At 37.8% G+C, this 16,884-nt stretch overlaps 1 protein-coding gene and 1 non-coding gene across 3 annotated transcripts in view; one reads left to right on the top strand and one right to left on the bottom strand.

The window, feature by feature from the left end:
• Nucleotides 1-7,906: 7,906 nt before the first annotated feature.
• The window catches only part of LOC118676430 (selection and upkeep of intraepithelial T-cells protein 8-like), a 39,900-nt gene continuing 30,922 nt past the window's right edge, over nt 7,907-16,884 (bottom strand). For both annotated transcript variants that reach the window (XM_036350328.1, XM_036350327.1), the window contains exons 7-8: nt 9,271-9,393; nt 7,907-8,043 (exon numbers count right to left, since the gene is read on the bottom strand). In XM_036350328.1, coding sequence (XP_036206221.1) covers nt 8,027-8,043; nt 9,271-9,393 — 140 coding nt within the window. In that variant the 3' untranslated portion in view covers nt 7,907-8,026. The remainder of the gene's footprint in view (nt 8,044-9,270; nt 9,394-16,884) is intronic.
• On the top strand, nt 16,601-16,788 carry LOC118678072. Its single transcript, XR_004974740.1, has one exon. It is a non-coding gene; the product is annotated as a U2 spliceosomal RNA (small nuclear RNA).

The raw sequence follows: 16,884 nt of genomic DNA on the forward strand, positions 1-16,884 counted from the left end.
CATGAACAGTTAGCCATTTAAAAAGAGGAGCAGAGGAGCAGAATAGGTTTTCTAGGCTGAGGGAGAGATAGCTTGCAAGGCATTTGAGAGAAAATGTTCAATTCAGAAAACTTCAAGTAGTTTACTGTGGCTGCAATGGGAGATGTGATCAGAGAATGAGGTGAATGAGCTGTACAGAGAAACAAAGGCAAAATTGTGATTTGAATGTTAAGAAATATGTGTAATATATGTAAAATATGTGTAAATATGTGTAGTATATACTTAAGTATATATATACATATACACACACACATATTCATTCCTAATTCTCATATAATATAGGTAATATATATTTGAGTATTAAATATATAGCTACATATGTGAGCATAAACATATGTGTACATATATGTATATATTTATAAAGAATTATACTTTTTGCATATATGCTTGCATAAATATAAATATATGTCATATATATTTTTGCATATGCATACATATCCTAATGGTGTATATATGTACAATATACAGGGGCAGGCAAAGTAGGTTTACAGTTGTGAGTACACAAAACAGCTTATTCTTGTATTATTATTTACTAATTGTTGTATTATTTATTTGTATCACAACCATAAACCTACTTTTGCCCACCACTGTATATGTGTAAATGATGATATCCTATATAGTAAAAGGGTAATATGCAAATTGACCCTAAAGGTGGAACAACCAGGAATGACTGGTTGCTATGATGCACAGGGGGCAGACACTCAATGCAGGAGCTGCCTCCTGGTGGTCAGTGCACTCCCATAGGGGGAGCTCCACTCAGCCATAAGCCAGGCTGATGGCTGCAAGTGCAGTGGCAGTGGCGGGAGCCTCTCTCGAATCCTCAGCACCCTGGGGAGTGGGCCTAAGCCTGCAGGTGGACATCCCCCTAGGGGTCCCAGACTGTGAGAGGATGCAGGTTGGTCTAGGGGCCTCCCAAGTGCATGAATTTTCATGCACTGGGCCTATAGTATGTATATATAGTATGTATATATAGTATGTATATATATGTCTGTAGTACACATTTGACTATGTTTATGTATACGCAGACATGTGGACTAAACAGTACATATGGTCATATGTGAGATCAAAACATATACACATATACATATGTAAATCAATAATCAGGGACAAGTACAATGAAAACTTAAAGTCGTGGTAGAGCAGTCAATGCTTAATTAGAAAGATTTTGAGATCTATTTAGGATGTGGAATTGATAAGTAGAATGTATGGAATGAGGGAGTTGAGGGGAATAAAGACTTTCAGGGTGTCTCCCAGAGTTCAGCATTTAATTGACCAAATGAATGGAGAGAATATTTCTTGAGGTATGGCTTAAGGGAAGAGAGCAATTTTAAACATGAGAGTAACATGTGGTGGTTGTGAATAAGTTTGGTTTGGAACAGATTGATTTGAATGTACATTAAATCCTCAGTAGGTTTGGGTCTAGAGCTCATGGGTTCATCTTCGATCCCCCCTCCAGAGGGCAGGGACTCCTCTGCCTCAACAGAACATCCACCTTGCAATTCCGATATGTCTCTGTATATGGCTCTCGAGACCACACATTTGAATCAACCAGGGAATATTTTAGAGCAGCTTTGGAGTGGGGAATGCCATTGACATTATTTATTTATTTACTTATTTTTTTGTATCAATTTTTAATTGAGAATAAATTCATATAACATAACATTTACTATTTAAAAGTGTATAAGTCAGTGGTTTTTAGTATATTCACAGTGTTGTACAACCATCATCACTATCTGATTCCAGAATATTTTCCTCACCCTAAAAAGAAACCTGTGTCTCCCAATTTCCCCCTCCCTCCATCCCTGCAATCACTGACCTTTTCTGTTAATCTTCCAATTCTGGACATTTCATATCAGGGGAATCATACAGTATGTGGTTTTTGTGACCTGCTTCTTTCACTTAGTAAAGACGCTTTCAAGGTTCACCCATGTTGTAGCAGGTATCAGTACTTCACTCCTTTTTATGGGTGAATAATATTCCACTTATGAATATACATCTTTTAAAACTGTTAACTCATTTACAGACTTCATTGTTTTCATTTTAACTTTGCATCCCTCATTATAGTGATGTTCTTTTACAAAATTTGAACTATGATTAACATATTGATATAAATTTAAGACATATGTTGATTTGATGCATTTATATATTGCAATATGACTACCACCATAGCATTAGCTAACACGTTTACCCCATCTCACAATTGTCATTTCCTTTTTGTGGTGAGAGTGACTAAGATACAGTCTCATAGGAACTTTGAAGTTTATAGCACAGTTTTGACTATAATAGCTGTGCTGTACATTTAGATCTCCAGAACTTATTTATCTACTATTACAAGTTTTCACCCTTAAACAACATCTCCCTGATTCCCCAAATCCTCACCCCCTGGTAACCATCATTCTATTCAATTTCTTTACGTTCTGTTTTTTTTTTTTTGTTGTTGTTGTTTTTTTGTTTTGTTTTGTTTTTTTAGATGCCATTGGTAAGTTCTAAAGCTCCCTGATATGATTGAATTGTTAAAAACTATGTCTCCATAGTTAATAGATATTTCTGACACACACACTTACAAATTTTGAAGGCTTTGACAGGAAGCATTTGAGAGGCAGAGTAATGAAGTTTTCTCAATTGGGGCTTTTGGGAAGGGTATTGGGAGTATTCTAAATCTTATCAGCTCTGCTATTGTTATTCTCTAGTTCTGAGTGTGGGACTGCACTGTTAGGAAGAACAAGCTTCATCTTGCAAAGAAGTGGCTTCATGTGCTGTTATCTCCATCTGCAGCATAAGGTAATGAGAACACTTGCTTTCACTCTCTGTTTACAGAGCCAGAGTTTCATCATGGTTGATGGGAAAACTCTGCTCTAAACAATGTAGGAGGGTTTATATGATCTTCAGTTATTTCTTAGGTTGGTCACAGAGGCATAACCTCAAAGGAGAAGAATGATGGCCAGGCTGGTGTTGCTCAGTGGTTAAGCATTGACCTAGGAACCAGGAGTTCACGGTTTCTATTCCCAGTCAGGGCACATGCCCAGGTTGCAGGCTCAATCCCCAGGAAGCAGCTGATCAATGATTCTTTTTCATCATTGGTGTTTCTATCTCTTTACCTCTCCCTTCCTCTCTGAAATCAATAATCTATATCTATCTATATCTATATCTATATCTATATCTATATCTATATCTATATCTATATCTATATACTATATGTCTATATATAATGATGAATAAAAACCTCATCAAAATTTATAATTTCCTCCCATCCAAATTCAGTGTTGAATTAGATTTTTGGCTTCTGCTTGGGATCAATAAATTTGGAGTGTTGCTCCAAGCCTAACACCAAAGAAAAGCCAGATAATCAACAAAATCATAACTTTTCTTGAACCCTGCTGAGTTTTTAGAGAAAAAGGTAGCTTGAAACTTCCAAGAATAGAAGAGTCACAAGCACTGACTTACCTGGGTAGAACATAGGAATAAAAGAGGACACCATCATATACAAAAATCCTATATGATAAAGAGGTAATTTGCAAATTGACCATCACACAAGATGGCTGCCCCCATGTGGTCAAAGATGGCCACCCCCATGTGGACACAAGATGGCCACCACAAGATGGCTGGCGGGGGGGGGGGCAGTTGGGGGTAACCAGGCCAGCAGGGGAGGGCAGGTGGGGGTGACCAGGCCAGCAGGGGAGGGCAGTTAAGGGAAACCAGGCTGGCAAGGGAGAGCAGTTAGGGGTGACCAGGCCAGCAGGGGAGGGCAGTGGGGTGATTGGGCTGGCAGGGGAGCAGTTAGGTGTTGATCAGGCTTCCAGGGGAGTGGTTAGAGTAGCCGTGGGCAAACTACGGCCCATGGGCCGGATCCGGCCCGTTTGAAATGAATAAAACTATTGAAAAAAAAGACCGTACCCTTTTATGTAATGATGTTTACTTTGAATTTATATTAGTTCACACAAACACTCCATCCATGCTTTTGTTCCAGCCCTCCGGTCCAGTTTAAGAACCCGTTGTGGCCCTCGAGTCAAAAAGTTTGCCCACCCGTGGGTTAGAGGGTGATCAGGGTGGCAGGCAGAAGCAGTTAGGGGTAGGCAGGCAAGCAAGTGAGTGATTGGGAGCCAGCAGTCCTAGATTGTGAGAGGGATGTCCGGCTGCCCGTTTACATCCCTCGAGGATTCCCAGATTGGAGAGGGTGAAGGGTGGGCTGAGGGACACCCCCACTTCCCCCATGCATGAATTTCGTGCTCTGGGCCTCTAGTATTAGTATAATTTATGTTCCTATCACTAGCTTTAATAAATATTGCCTGACAGGTTTGTGAGCAGGCCTAAGCCAGCAGTTGGACATCCCCTGAGGGCTTCCGAACTGTGAGAGGGCACAGGCTGGGCTGAGGGACCCCCCTGAGTGCAAGAATTCCATGCACCGGGCCTCTAGTTGTAAATAATGCTGCATTGAACAAAGGGATGCATTTATCATTTTTTAATTAGTCTGTTTGCTTCTTTGATTTTTAAATAAATACCAAAATTGGTATTGCTGGCTCATATGGCAGCTCTATTTTCTAGATTTTTGCAGAATCTTCATATTGTTTTACATAATGTATACAACAATTTAAAACCCCACCAACAGTGTATAAACTTTCCCTTTTCTCCACATCCTTGTTAGCATTTGTTGATATTTTGATAATTGTCATTCTGATAAGTATGAGGTGGTATTTTATTGTGGTTTTGATTTGCATTTTCTTGATGATTAATTATGTTAAGAATCTTTTTATGTCTATTGACCATCTGTATGTCCTCTTTGGAGAAATGTCTATTCAAGTCATTTGCCCATCTCTAAATCAAATTGTTTGGTATTTTTTATATTAAGTTGTGAGTTCCTTATATATTTTGGATATTAATTCATTATAGGATATATTATTTGTGAATATATCCTCCCATTCAGTAGGTTTTCTTTTCATTTTGTTGATGATTTCCTTTACTACACAAAACCTTTTTAGTTTGATGTAGTCCTATTTGTTTATTTCTTCTTTTGTTGCCCTAATCTGAGGAGACATTTCCAAAAAGACATTGCTAAGATCCATGTCAAAGAGTGTAATGCACATATTTTCTTCTAGGACGTCTATGGTTCTTTAGCTATTCAGAGTGTTTTGTAGTTTCACATAAATTTTATGATTAGTTGTTCTAGTTAGCAGAAGAATGCCATTGGTATTTTAATAGAGATTGTGTTAATTCTGTATATTTATTTAAATAGTAAAGACATTTAAAAATATTAATGTTTCAAATACATGGGCATGGGATGCCCTCTCATTTATTTATATCTTCTTCAATTAATTTCCTCAGTGTTCATAGTTTTCAGAGTACAGGTCTTTAACTCTTTGGTTAAATTTATTCCTAGGTATTTTATATTTTTTGATGCAATTGTAAATGGAATTGTTTTCTTAATTTATTTTTTTTGATCATTTATTATTTGTATATAGAAATGCAACAGATTTCTATTCATTAATTCTGTATTCTGCAAATTAACTGAATTCAATTTTTAGTTCTAATAGTTTTTTGGTAGAGTCTTTATGGTTTTCTATATCTATAATAATGAAAGTGTGATATGCTAATTAGATCAGACAGCCAAACAACCTTCCAGATGTCATTCTGGATGTCCATCCTGATAAAGCCGTGGCGGGGGGCTAGGGCAGGGGGGGAAGGGAGCAGTGGTGAGGGAGAGGCAGTTAGGGGCGATCAGGCAGGCAGGCAGGCAGAGGGCTTAGGGGCAGTCAGGCAGACAGACAGAGTGGTTAGGGGTAATCAGGCAGGCAGGCAGGTGAGCAGTTAGGAGCCAGCGGTCCCAGATTGCGAGAGGGATGTCAGACTGCCAGTTCAGGCCTGATCCCATGACTGCTGGTTTAGGCCCACAAGGATGGGGTCTAAACCAGCAGTCAGACATCCCCTGAGGGGTCCCGATTGCAAGAGGGTGCAGACCAGGCTGAGGGACCCCCTGCCTCCATGCATGAATTTAGTGCATTGGGCCTCTAGTATAGTATAATGTCATCTGCAAATAGTGACAATTTTACTTCTTCCTTACCAATTTGGATGCCATTTATTTCTTCTTCTTGTCTTAATGTTGTGTCATGATTTCCAATACTATGGTGAATAGAAGTGGTGATAATGGGCATCATTGTCTTGTTACTGATCTTAGAGGAAAAGCTTTCAGCTTTTTACCATTGAGTAATGATATTAGCTGTGGGTTTGTCATATGTCACCTTTATTATGTTAAAGTATGTTCTCTGTATATTCACTTTGTTGAATTTTTATTATAAAAGAATGCTGAATTTTGTCAAATGCTTTTCCTGCAAATATTGAGATGATCATATGATTTTTTATTTTGTTGATGTGATGTGTCATGTTGACTGATTTATGAATGTTAAAGAATCCTGTATTCCTTGGATAAATCCCTCTGGGCATAGTGTATAATCCTCTTATTTGTTTTCTCAATTCTTTTTTTTTTTTTTAAACTCTTTTTTTAAAATATATTTTATTGATTTTTTACAGAGAGGAAGGGAGAGAGATAGAGAGTTAGAAACATCGATGAGAAACATCGATCAGCTGCCTCCTGCACATCTCCTACTGGGGATATGCCCGCAACCCAGGTACATGCCCTTGACTGGAATCTAACCCGGGACCCCTCAGTCCGCAGGCCGACGCTCTATCCACTGAGCCAAACCGGTTTCGGCTTCTCACTTCTTTTAAAAAATATTTTTAATTTATCTTTATTGTTGAAAGTATTACAGATGTCCCCTTTTCACACCCATTGCCCCCTCCATTGCCTAAGCCCCCTTCTCCTGCCTATCACACTATTGTCTGTGTCCATGGATTATGCATGTATGCATATAAGTTCTTTAGTCTCTTCCTGTCCCCTCCCTATAATCCTTTTAATGTATTGTTAGATCCATATTGCTAATATTTTGTTGAGAATTTTTAGAAATATGTTTTTATTAACTTCAAAAAGAGGATGGGAGAAAGATAAAGAGACAGAAACATCATGAGCAACATCGATTGGCTGCCTCCTGCAAGCCCCTTAATGGGGATTTTTGCATCTATGCTCATCATGGATATTGGACTTTAATTTTCTGTTTTGATAATGTCTTTATCTGGTTTTGGTTTTATGGTAATGCTGGCTTTGTAGAATGAATTAGAAGCATTCCAACCTCTTCAATTTTGGGGAATAGATTGAAAAGGAAGCTGTCTGGTCCTGGAATTTTGTTTGTGGGAGTATTTTTTATTACTGCTTCAATTTCATTGATAGTAATCAGTCTTCTTAGATTTTCTATTTCTTCCTTGTCTAGTCTTGGAAAGTTGTACGCTTCTAGAAATTAATCCACTTCTTATAGGTTGTCCACTTGTTGGCACATAATATAGTTCATAATGTTCTTTAATGATTCTTTGTCTTTCTGTGCTGTTGGTTATAATTTTTCCCCTTTAATTTTTCATTTTATTTATTTGGGAGATATTTTTTCTTGATCAGTTTGGCTATAGTTTCATCATTTTTGCTTAATAGTGTATTAGTTGAAATAGACATCCAAATGTATGTACTGCCCTGGCCGGTGTGGCTTTGTTGGTTGAGTGTCGTCCATGCACCAAAAGGTCACCAATTCAATTCCTGGTCAGGATAAACATGCCAGGTTGTGGGTTTGATCCTCAGTGGAGGGGCGGGACGTGTGTGTGTATGTGTGTGCAGGAGGAAGATTGATGATTCTCACTCATCATTGATGTTTCTATTTCTCTCTCTCTCCCTTTCTTTCTCTCTAAAGTCAATAAAAACATATTCATAAAAAAATATATGTACAAGTTGTAATTCATTGATATATTTTTAGTTATAAAACAATAGAGCTAATCTTCTGTTTTTCTCATTTTATTTTCTTGCAACATTTATTGAAGAACTTGGTTCATTTCTTGTAGTGCTTTCCATGTCTACATTTTGCTGATTGCATCTCTGTTGATTTTTTCCATATATTCTTCATTTTTCTAAATGCCCTACAAATTAGAAGTTAAAATAGAAATTTAATCAGACTCAAGGTTTTTCTTTGTTTCTTTTCCTTTTTACCAGGAACATGTCATTAATATTTTGTTATTACTTCCAGAATAATCTCCGGTTGTTTCACTTTCTGTCATATTAGCAGGCATTGGTTTTCAATGACTAGGCTATTAATATATTATTACATTATTTACTTAATCATTATATTAACAACTATTATAACACTAAGTATTTTTAAATTAATATTTTATTGATCAAATTGTTTTAGTTATTTCTTATATATTAGTTTTTCATGTAATTTTTTACATATTCTCATTGCCATTTGAAATTTTTTCTTAAATACTTTTTATATAATCTATGGTAGTAGTAAATTCTTTACATCCTTGACTATTTTTTGCTCTTATAAGAAATTATTTAGAATAGGTAAAATTGTGGGCTAAAAACACAATTACTCATTAGAATCCCATATACTGTTATTGTTTCTTCTAACATCTAATGATACAAATAAGATGTTCACTCTCCACTTAATACTATGTTCATTTAAGACAATTATGTCAAGAAAGCTATTGGAATTGCTTATGGTTTTATGAACTTCAATTCACTTATAGGAAGTTGTTAAGGGAAAATTATACATCTGAACACTTATTGGCTCTCATTCATATAAAAATCTTGGCTAAAAAAATCATAAGAATTTTTAGTTTTCTACCTATTGGTATTCCTGGCTGAAAAAAGGTGGAGAAATGGTAAAATTAATTCAAGGAGGCAGAGTGAACAATTAAATAATGTCAAAGTTGAATCAAGTCTTAGTAATTTTTAGTGAACAGAATAACATAAGAGCTGGATAAATCAATCTATGTGAACAGCAATATCACAACATGAGCTTGGAGTGCTCTATTTTTGGGTGCTAGAGATATAGATGCCAATATAAAAATTGACCTACATGTTGCAGGACAGTGAAAAATCTGAGAAGTACAGCTATGATTTTGTGTATTACTAGTTGAAGGTCAGAGCAGAAGCAGTCACTCTGTGATTGTGATACTATAACTTAACCTTAGTATATAAATGTATAACTTGACCAAACATAATTTGAGATTTATTTTGTTTTCTCTTTGAAAAGAGGATGAATTTGGGGTTAATAACCAAGCAGAAAGTGGGACCTTACAGGGACTGGAATATAAATGTGTGCTGGAAAAATGATAGAGTTATGACTAACCCCGACCACTTACTTTTTACTGTGAAGTATAAAGCAGCGATAAGCACAATGTAAAATACCATCAGACTTATTACCATCTTTGCCATATACGATATCCAGTCGTTATACAAAGCAAAGAAAGGATCTGAAATAGAAACTGTGAAAGGTGTAAAAATTAGAAAATTAATTAAACTGAGAACAAGGGGGAAGAGAATATTTAAGAACCAACATTTGGTAACTTTACTTGTACTGATAATTTAATATTTAATAAACCATCATTTTACTACTTAAAATTGACTAATCCAATTAATCCTCATAACAACTATATAAAATAGACTTTAATATTCTTTTATCTTCTTATTATTAATTTTGAGTTGATGTTCTAATAAGATGAAACTTGGATGAGTAGAATAGATTTTGTTTGGGAGAGATGTGGATCTTTGGGGATGAAACAGATTATCATAGGCAGAATGCCCCCCCAGAGATTTCTGTACCCCAATCCTTGGAACCTGTGAATATCTTGCACTGCATGAAAAAAGAGATTTTGCAGATATAATTAAGGTTATGAACCTTAAAATAGGAAGATTTTTCAGGAATATTTAGGTGGAGCAAATCTAATCATATGAGCCCAAGAAAGCAGAGACTTTCTCTGGTTGCGCTCAGAAATATGTGGCAGAAGGAGAAGTCAGAGATTACAAATGCTGAGAGGGACTTGACCCACCATTATTGGCAGAGCATCATAAAAAGCAAGTGAAATCCAGACAGCCTCTAGTCCTTCTGCTGATAATCAGAGTGGACATAGAACCTATGTGCTACAACTACAAAGAACTGAAATTGTCCAACAAACTAAATAACTTTGGAGGTAGATGAGTGAGGCTCTGAGTATAATCTACCCTGGGGTAAAATTCCTTTTCATCATGAATTGTGAAATTAGAATAAATGATTTGTTCTAAAGTATAATGGTGCAATAGGTATAGGAAAACCATTCCATTGAAATTAAGAGAAAATGAGAAGAAAAAATGTAGTTATTACTACCAAACAATTTCAAATTTCTATGGGACAAACTCCATTAGGTTTCAAGTCCTGGGGATAATTCTCTAGGACTCATGGCTCTGGCCTCTGGGTCTGGAGTCCTTATTCCAATTTCATAATGGTTAGTATATGGCAGTAGGCTGAATAATGGACTCCAAAGATATTAAATATCTAATCCATGGTACCTTATGTGGTAAAAGAGTATTTGCAGATGTGATTAACTTAAGGATCTTAAGGTGGGAACATTATTCTAAATTATCTGGGTGGGCCCAGTGCAATCACTAGTACCCTTATAAGAGAGAGGCAGTTTGTTTTGCATACAGAGAAGAGGATGTGAAGATAGAACAGAGAGAGATTTAAAGATGCTATGCTTCTGGCTTTGAAGATGGAGGAATGGGCCATGAACCAAGGAATGCAAGGATGAAGCTCGAGAGCAGCCGTGGGCAAACTATGGCCCGCGGGCCGGATCCGGCCCGCTTGAAATGAATAAAACTAAAAATAAAAAAGACCATACCCTTTTGTGTAATGATGTTTACTTTGAATTTATATTAGTTCACACAAACACTCCATCCATGCTTTTGTTCCAGCCCTCCGGTCCAGTTTAAGAACCCATTGTGGCCCTCGAGTCAAAAAGTTTGCCCACCCCTACTCTAGAGGCTGTAAAAGACAAGGGAATGGAATTTTCCTAGACCCTCTGAAGGATGCACAACCTTTGTGACACCTTGGATTCAGCTGAGTGATACCTGTGTTGCTCTAAGGCACTAAGTTTGTGGTAAATTGGTACAGTGGCCATAGGACAGTAATATCTGTTTGCAGCTTAGAGTTTTATTGTCTTCTTTTCTGTCAGTAAATTTTGGAAATTCAAGTCTTTCATTTTATCTTTCTGACCCAGTTAGTACAAGTTGGCAGTTTTTCTGCTGGTGTAACATTCTCAAGTGCCTTGAGGTTTTCCTGTTTATGTCACAGGTTCAAACTCTATTATATAAGAGATTCCTCAACAGATGTTTCCAGAAAAATATAATATTTATTGCTAGTTTCTGCTGATGTTGCTGAAGATATCCATGAATCACACATCTAATCTAATCTAATCTAATCTAATCTAATCTAATCTAATCTAATCTAATCTGAGTATGCAGCCCTCTGCATGATTGAATACTCCGATTTTTTATTTTTTTTTTTATCTCTCCAAGACTTCAGCAAAAGATTTCCCAAACACACCCTAGGCTTTCTCTCTAGAACACACTTTACTAATGGTGACTGTCCTAATTTTAGCATTTTATTTTTTTTATCATTTGAATTGCTGAGAACTTGCCACATCATCAAGTTCTGGTTCCTTTTGTTTAACAGTTGTTACATCAATCATTTTCCCCTTCTCACATCTATACTAATAATAAAAGGGTAATATGCTAATTAGACCAGGAGACCTTCTGGACATCCTTCCGGACAAATCCAAGAGGCAGTTAGGGGCAATCAGGCCAGGAGGGGAGGGCAGTTGGGGGTGATCAAGCTAATGGGGGGGGGGGGCAGTTGGGGGTGAGTAGGCTGGCAAAAGGGTAGTTGAGGGAAATCAGGCCAGAAAGGGTAAGTTGGAGGCAAGCAGGCCAGCAGGCAGAGTGGTTAGGGGCAATCAGACAGGCAGGCAGGTGAGCAGTTAGGAGCCAGCAGTCCCAGATTGTGAGAGGGATGTCCAACTGCCGGTTTAGGCTCTGTGGAATCGGGCCTAAACCGGCAGTCGGACATCTCCCAAGGGGTCCCAGATTGGAGAGAGTGCAGGCCGGGCTGAGGGACACTCCCACCCCCGATACATGAAATTCATACACTGGGCCATGAGTTTTACTATAAGCAGCAAAAAGAAACCTGACATCTTCACATGAGATATTACAAATACTTTCAGAAGAATAAAAATAAAAAATAGAACATAACAAAATGTATGGGAAGCATATAAAGCAGCTCTTAGAGAAAAAATTATAATTATAAATGATTATATTAAAGAGAAAGAAAAATCTCAAATCAATAACCTAACTTTATACCATAAGACACTAAAGCAAGACAAGCACACTATATTCAAAGCAGACAGAAGGAAGGAAATGATAAAAATTAAAGCAGAAATAAATAAAATGGATAATAGAAAAATAATGGAGGAAATCAGTAAAACCGAGAATGGATTACTTAAGAAGATTAACAAACTTTATTAAGATAAGAAAGAAAAGAAAAATATTTTAATTACTAAAATCAGGAGTTAAACTGAGAGACATCATTTCCAAGATCACAGAAATAAAAGGATTGTAAGAAAATATTATGAAGAAATGAATACCAAAAATTTAGATAACATAAATTGGACAAATTTCTAGAAAGATACAAACAGTGAAATTGACTCAAGAAGAAAAAGAAAACATGTATAGGCCTATAATATGTAAAAAACTGAATTCATATGTTAAAAAATTCTCCATAAAGGAAAGCTCAGGCTCCAATGGCTTCACATGTAAATTCTACCAAACATTCATAGAATTTATACTACTCCTTCACAAACTCTTCCAAAACAGAAAAGACAGAACCACTTCCAACATGATTAGATCAAACCAGTATTACTTATATTAAAGCTAGACAAAGATATAACAGGAAAAGAAAACTACAACAAATATATCTTATGGATATAGACACAAAGTCCTGAACCAGAAGAAATTATTCCTCAATTAAAAAGGTAATACTAGCAAACCAAACCATGCCTTATATAAAAACTAGAGGCCTGATGTACAAAATTCCTGCAAGAGTAGGCCTTCCTTCCCCTGGCTGCTGGTACTGGCTTCCCTGTGGCACACAGGACCCGGGCTTCCCTCCCAGCCCTGGCTTTCTCTGGAAGGTTGTCCAGAGGGATGTCTGATCTAATTAGCATATTATACTTTCATTATTATTGATGTTATTCACCATGACCATGTGGGACTTGTCCTAGCAATGAAAGGTTAATTTAATTTCTGCAAATTAATATAATACAATGAATAAAAGACTAAACAACATATTCATCTCAATAGATTCAGAAAAAACATGTGATGAAACACAAGGACTTTTCATGATAAAAGCAATAAAAAAGTCAGGGACAGAAAGAACTTTCTTTTAAAAAAAATTTTTTTATTGATTTCAGAGAGGAAAGGAGCGGGAAAGAGAGATAGAAACATCAATGATGAGAGAGAATCATTGCTCTGCTGCCATCTCCATGCCCCCTACTGGGGATTGAGCCTACAACCCTGGCATGTGCCCTGACCTGGAATCAAACTGAGACCTCCTGGTTCATAGGTTGATGCTCAATCACTGAGCCACTGAGGCCGGGTGAAAAGAATTTTCACTTTGATAAAAAGCCATCTATGAAAACACCCAACGCTAACATGAAACTATGTAGTGAAAGAGTTAATGATGTCCCTTTATGATCAGTGACAATACAAGGATGCTTGCTCTTACCACATATATTCAATGATGCACTGGATTCCCTAGTCAGGGCAATTTGGCAAGAATAAGAAAGAAAAGGTGTTCATATATCAAAGGAAAATGTAAATCTCATTCACAGATAACATAATCTTATATTATAGAAAATCCTAAGGAATTCACACACAGAGAGACATACACACACAAAGTATTAGAAAAAAATAAATAATGAATAAATGAATTTAGCAAGGTTTCAGGATATAAGATCCAAATACAAAAATCAGTGCACTTCCAGGAGAAACCAAGATGGCGGCATAGGTAAACACCGGAAATTGCTGTCTTGCATAACCACTTCAAAAATACAACTAAAGGACAAAATGGACATCATCCAGAACCACAGGAAGGCTGGCTGAGTGGAAATTCTACAACTAGAAGGAAATAGAAAATCACACTGAGACTCAGAGGAGGTGAGGAAGTAAAGTGCAGAGGTACGGAGGTGCACGTGGAAAAGGGCTGGCAACTGAGGACACAGTTGTCTTTTTCAATTGAGAGGGAGTCTTAAGCTCCCGACTGCTCTGAACTCCAGTTCCAGGCAAGTCTCTGGGGACCCAGACTCATACAGGGAGAAACTGGACTGTCTGGCATTGGTCGGATCTCGAGGGCAGCTTTCTCTCAGAGGTGCTTGCAGTGATTACCGGGACACTGAGAGGCGGGACCTCTTAGGATAGGGCTGAGGATCTGCCATAGCTGTTTGCTTTGCCCTGTTGAATCCCTGAGATCCTGCCCCACCCAAGCTGTGCACAGAGGCTTTTGCATATGAAAGGCCTGGCCCTTTGCAATCTGAAAATTACCTAACAAACTGCAGCTGGGTCAGAGAGACCCAGAAATTCCAAAAGAAGGCCCAAGGCCCCACAGCAGCTTGAATTGCTTCATAGCTGGGCCTCATCTGGGCACCTCCAAATCCCAAACAAAGAAGAGGAATCTGCAGATCTCTCCATAGCTCCTGCTGGGTAGCCTCAGGCAGAGGCTAAATTAGCACCTCCTTAGAGATCCAAGAGCCAGTGTACCCAGTGGTCAGAGTGGGACCATCCAGATTACAACTCCTCAGATCCATAAGGGACACACAAACAGGGGGCAGACTCAGTGAGCACCAAAGCCCCACTGAAGCAAGTCTTGTCCCATAAGGGTGTCTCCAGCACAGAAGTTCTCCCACTGTAGACACAGCTGATTCTCACGCCAATTGGCCTGGAGGTCAATTCTTCCCAGTGATACCTACAACAATCAAGGCTTAACTACAACAAGACTGTGCACAAAGCCCACAAAGGGGTGCACCAAGAGTGTCCTCCTCAGGTAATTGGGGAGGCTGAGCCACTGAGCCCTAGCACAGGACACCTAGCACAGGACACCTAGCACAGAAAGCCACTCTATCAACACAGGGAAGCATAAAATATGCAGAGACAAAGAAACAGGTCACAAATGACAGAAATGGAGGAAAGCAAACTACTGGATATAGAGTTCAAAACCAAACTTATAAGGTTTTTCAAGAATTTTCTAGAAACTGCCGATAAATTCAGTGAGACCCTCAAGAAATCTAGTAAGATCCTTGAGGATATGAACAAGGACCAACTAGAAATTAAGCATACACTGACTGAAATAAAGAATATTATACAGAGTTCCAACAGCAGACTAGAGATCGCTAGAATCAAGTCAAAGATTTGAAATATGAAGAAGCAAAAATCACCCAACCAGAATAACAAAAAGAAAAAAGAATCCAAAAATATGAAGATAGTGTAAGGAGCCTCTGGGACAACTTCAAGCGTACCAACATCCGAATTATGGGGGTGCCAGAAGAAGAGAGAGAGCAAGATATTGAAAAACCTATTTGAAGAAACAATGACAGAAAACTTCCCCTACCTGGTGAAAGAAATAGACTTACAAGTCCAAGAAGTGCAGAGAACCCCAAACAAAAGGAATCCAAAGAGGACCACACCAAGACACATCATAATTAAAATGCGAAGAGCAAAATACAAAGAGAGAATCTTAAAAGCAGCAAGAGAAAACCAGTCAGTTACCTACAAGGGAGTACCCATATGACTTTCAGCTGATTTCTCAACAGAAACTATGCAGGCCAGAAGGAAGTGGCAAGAAATATTAAAAGTGATGAATACCAAGAACCTACAACCGAGATTACTTTACCCAGCAAAGCTATCATTCAGAACGGAAGGTCAGATAAAGAGCTTCACAGATAAGAAAAAGCTAAAGGAGTTCATCACCACCAAACCAGTATTGTATGAAATGCTGAAAGGTATCCTTTAAGAAGAGGAAGAAGAAAAAGGTAAAGATACAAATTATGAACAACAAATACACATCTATCAACAAGTGAATCTAAAAATCAAGTGAATAAATAATCTAATGAACAGAATAAACTGGTGAATATAATAGAATTAGGGGCATAGAAAGGGAGTGGACTGACAATTCTCAGGGGGGGAAAGGGGTGTGGGGGGTGCGGGAAGAGACTGGACAAAAATTGTACACCTATGGATGAGGACAGTGTGGGGGGGGAGGGGGGTAAGGGCAGAGGGTGGGGTGGGAAATGGGTGGAGGGGAACTATGGGGGGAAAAAAGAGGAACAACTGTAATAATCTGAACAATAAAGATTTAATTCAAAAAAATCAGTGCACTTCTATAATTAGCAATGGTCAAAATCAATGTAAAATTTAAAAAGCAACTTTGCTTACAATAGCATTAAAAAGGATAGAATTCAACACACAGGAGCAGGGACAGTGACTTGGCAATCCAGAGACACATTTGTTGGGGGAAAGGGCACAAACCACAAGGAACAATATTTCACAGACAAGCTACATTGGCATTCAAGAGAAAGGCTCCTGGCTTTCGATTCAAGATGGTGGAGTAAGATTGCTTCTCAGCCTTTTGGCTAAGATCAAGTATAGTGTCTGTTCTTATCAGTTTACTATCTGATATTTCCACTATCTAAGGACAATATATTAAATGTATTTTGGGACAGGGAGATGGAATAAGAGCTGCTTTATCCACTCATGTTTTGACCCAGTTTTACAGTACTTCCAGGAACAGTGCACCAGAAAAAATAAAAGAAAAAGATGGTGGAGTAGAAAGATCTTGAGCTTACTTCCTTTTATTGATTTAAAAACTACAACTAAATGTAGAACAGTTATTTCTG

Source organism: Myotis myotis, unplaced genomic scaffold (genome assembly GCF_014108235.1).
Source record: "Myotis myotis isolate mMyoMyo1 unplaced genomic scaffold, mMyoMyo1.p scaffold_m19_p_2, whole genome shotgun sequence".
NCBI lineage: Eukaryota > Metazoa > Chordata > Mammalia > Chiroptera > Vespertilionidae > Myotis > Myotis myotis.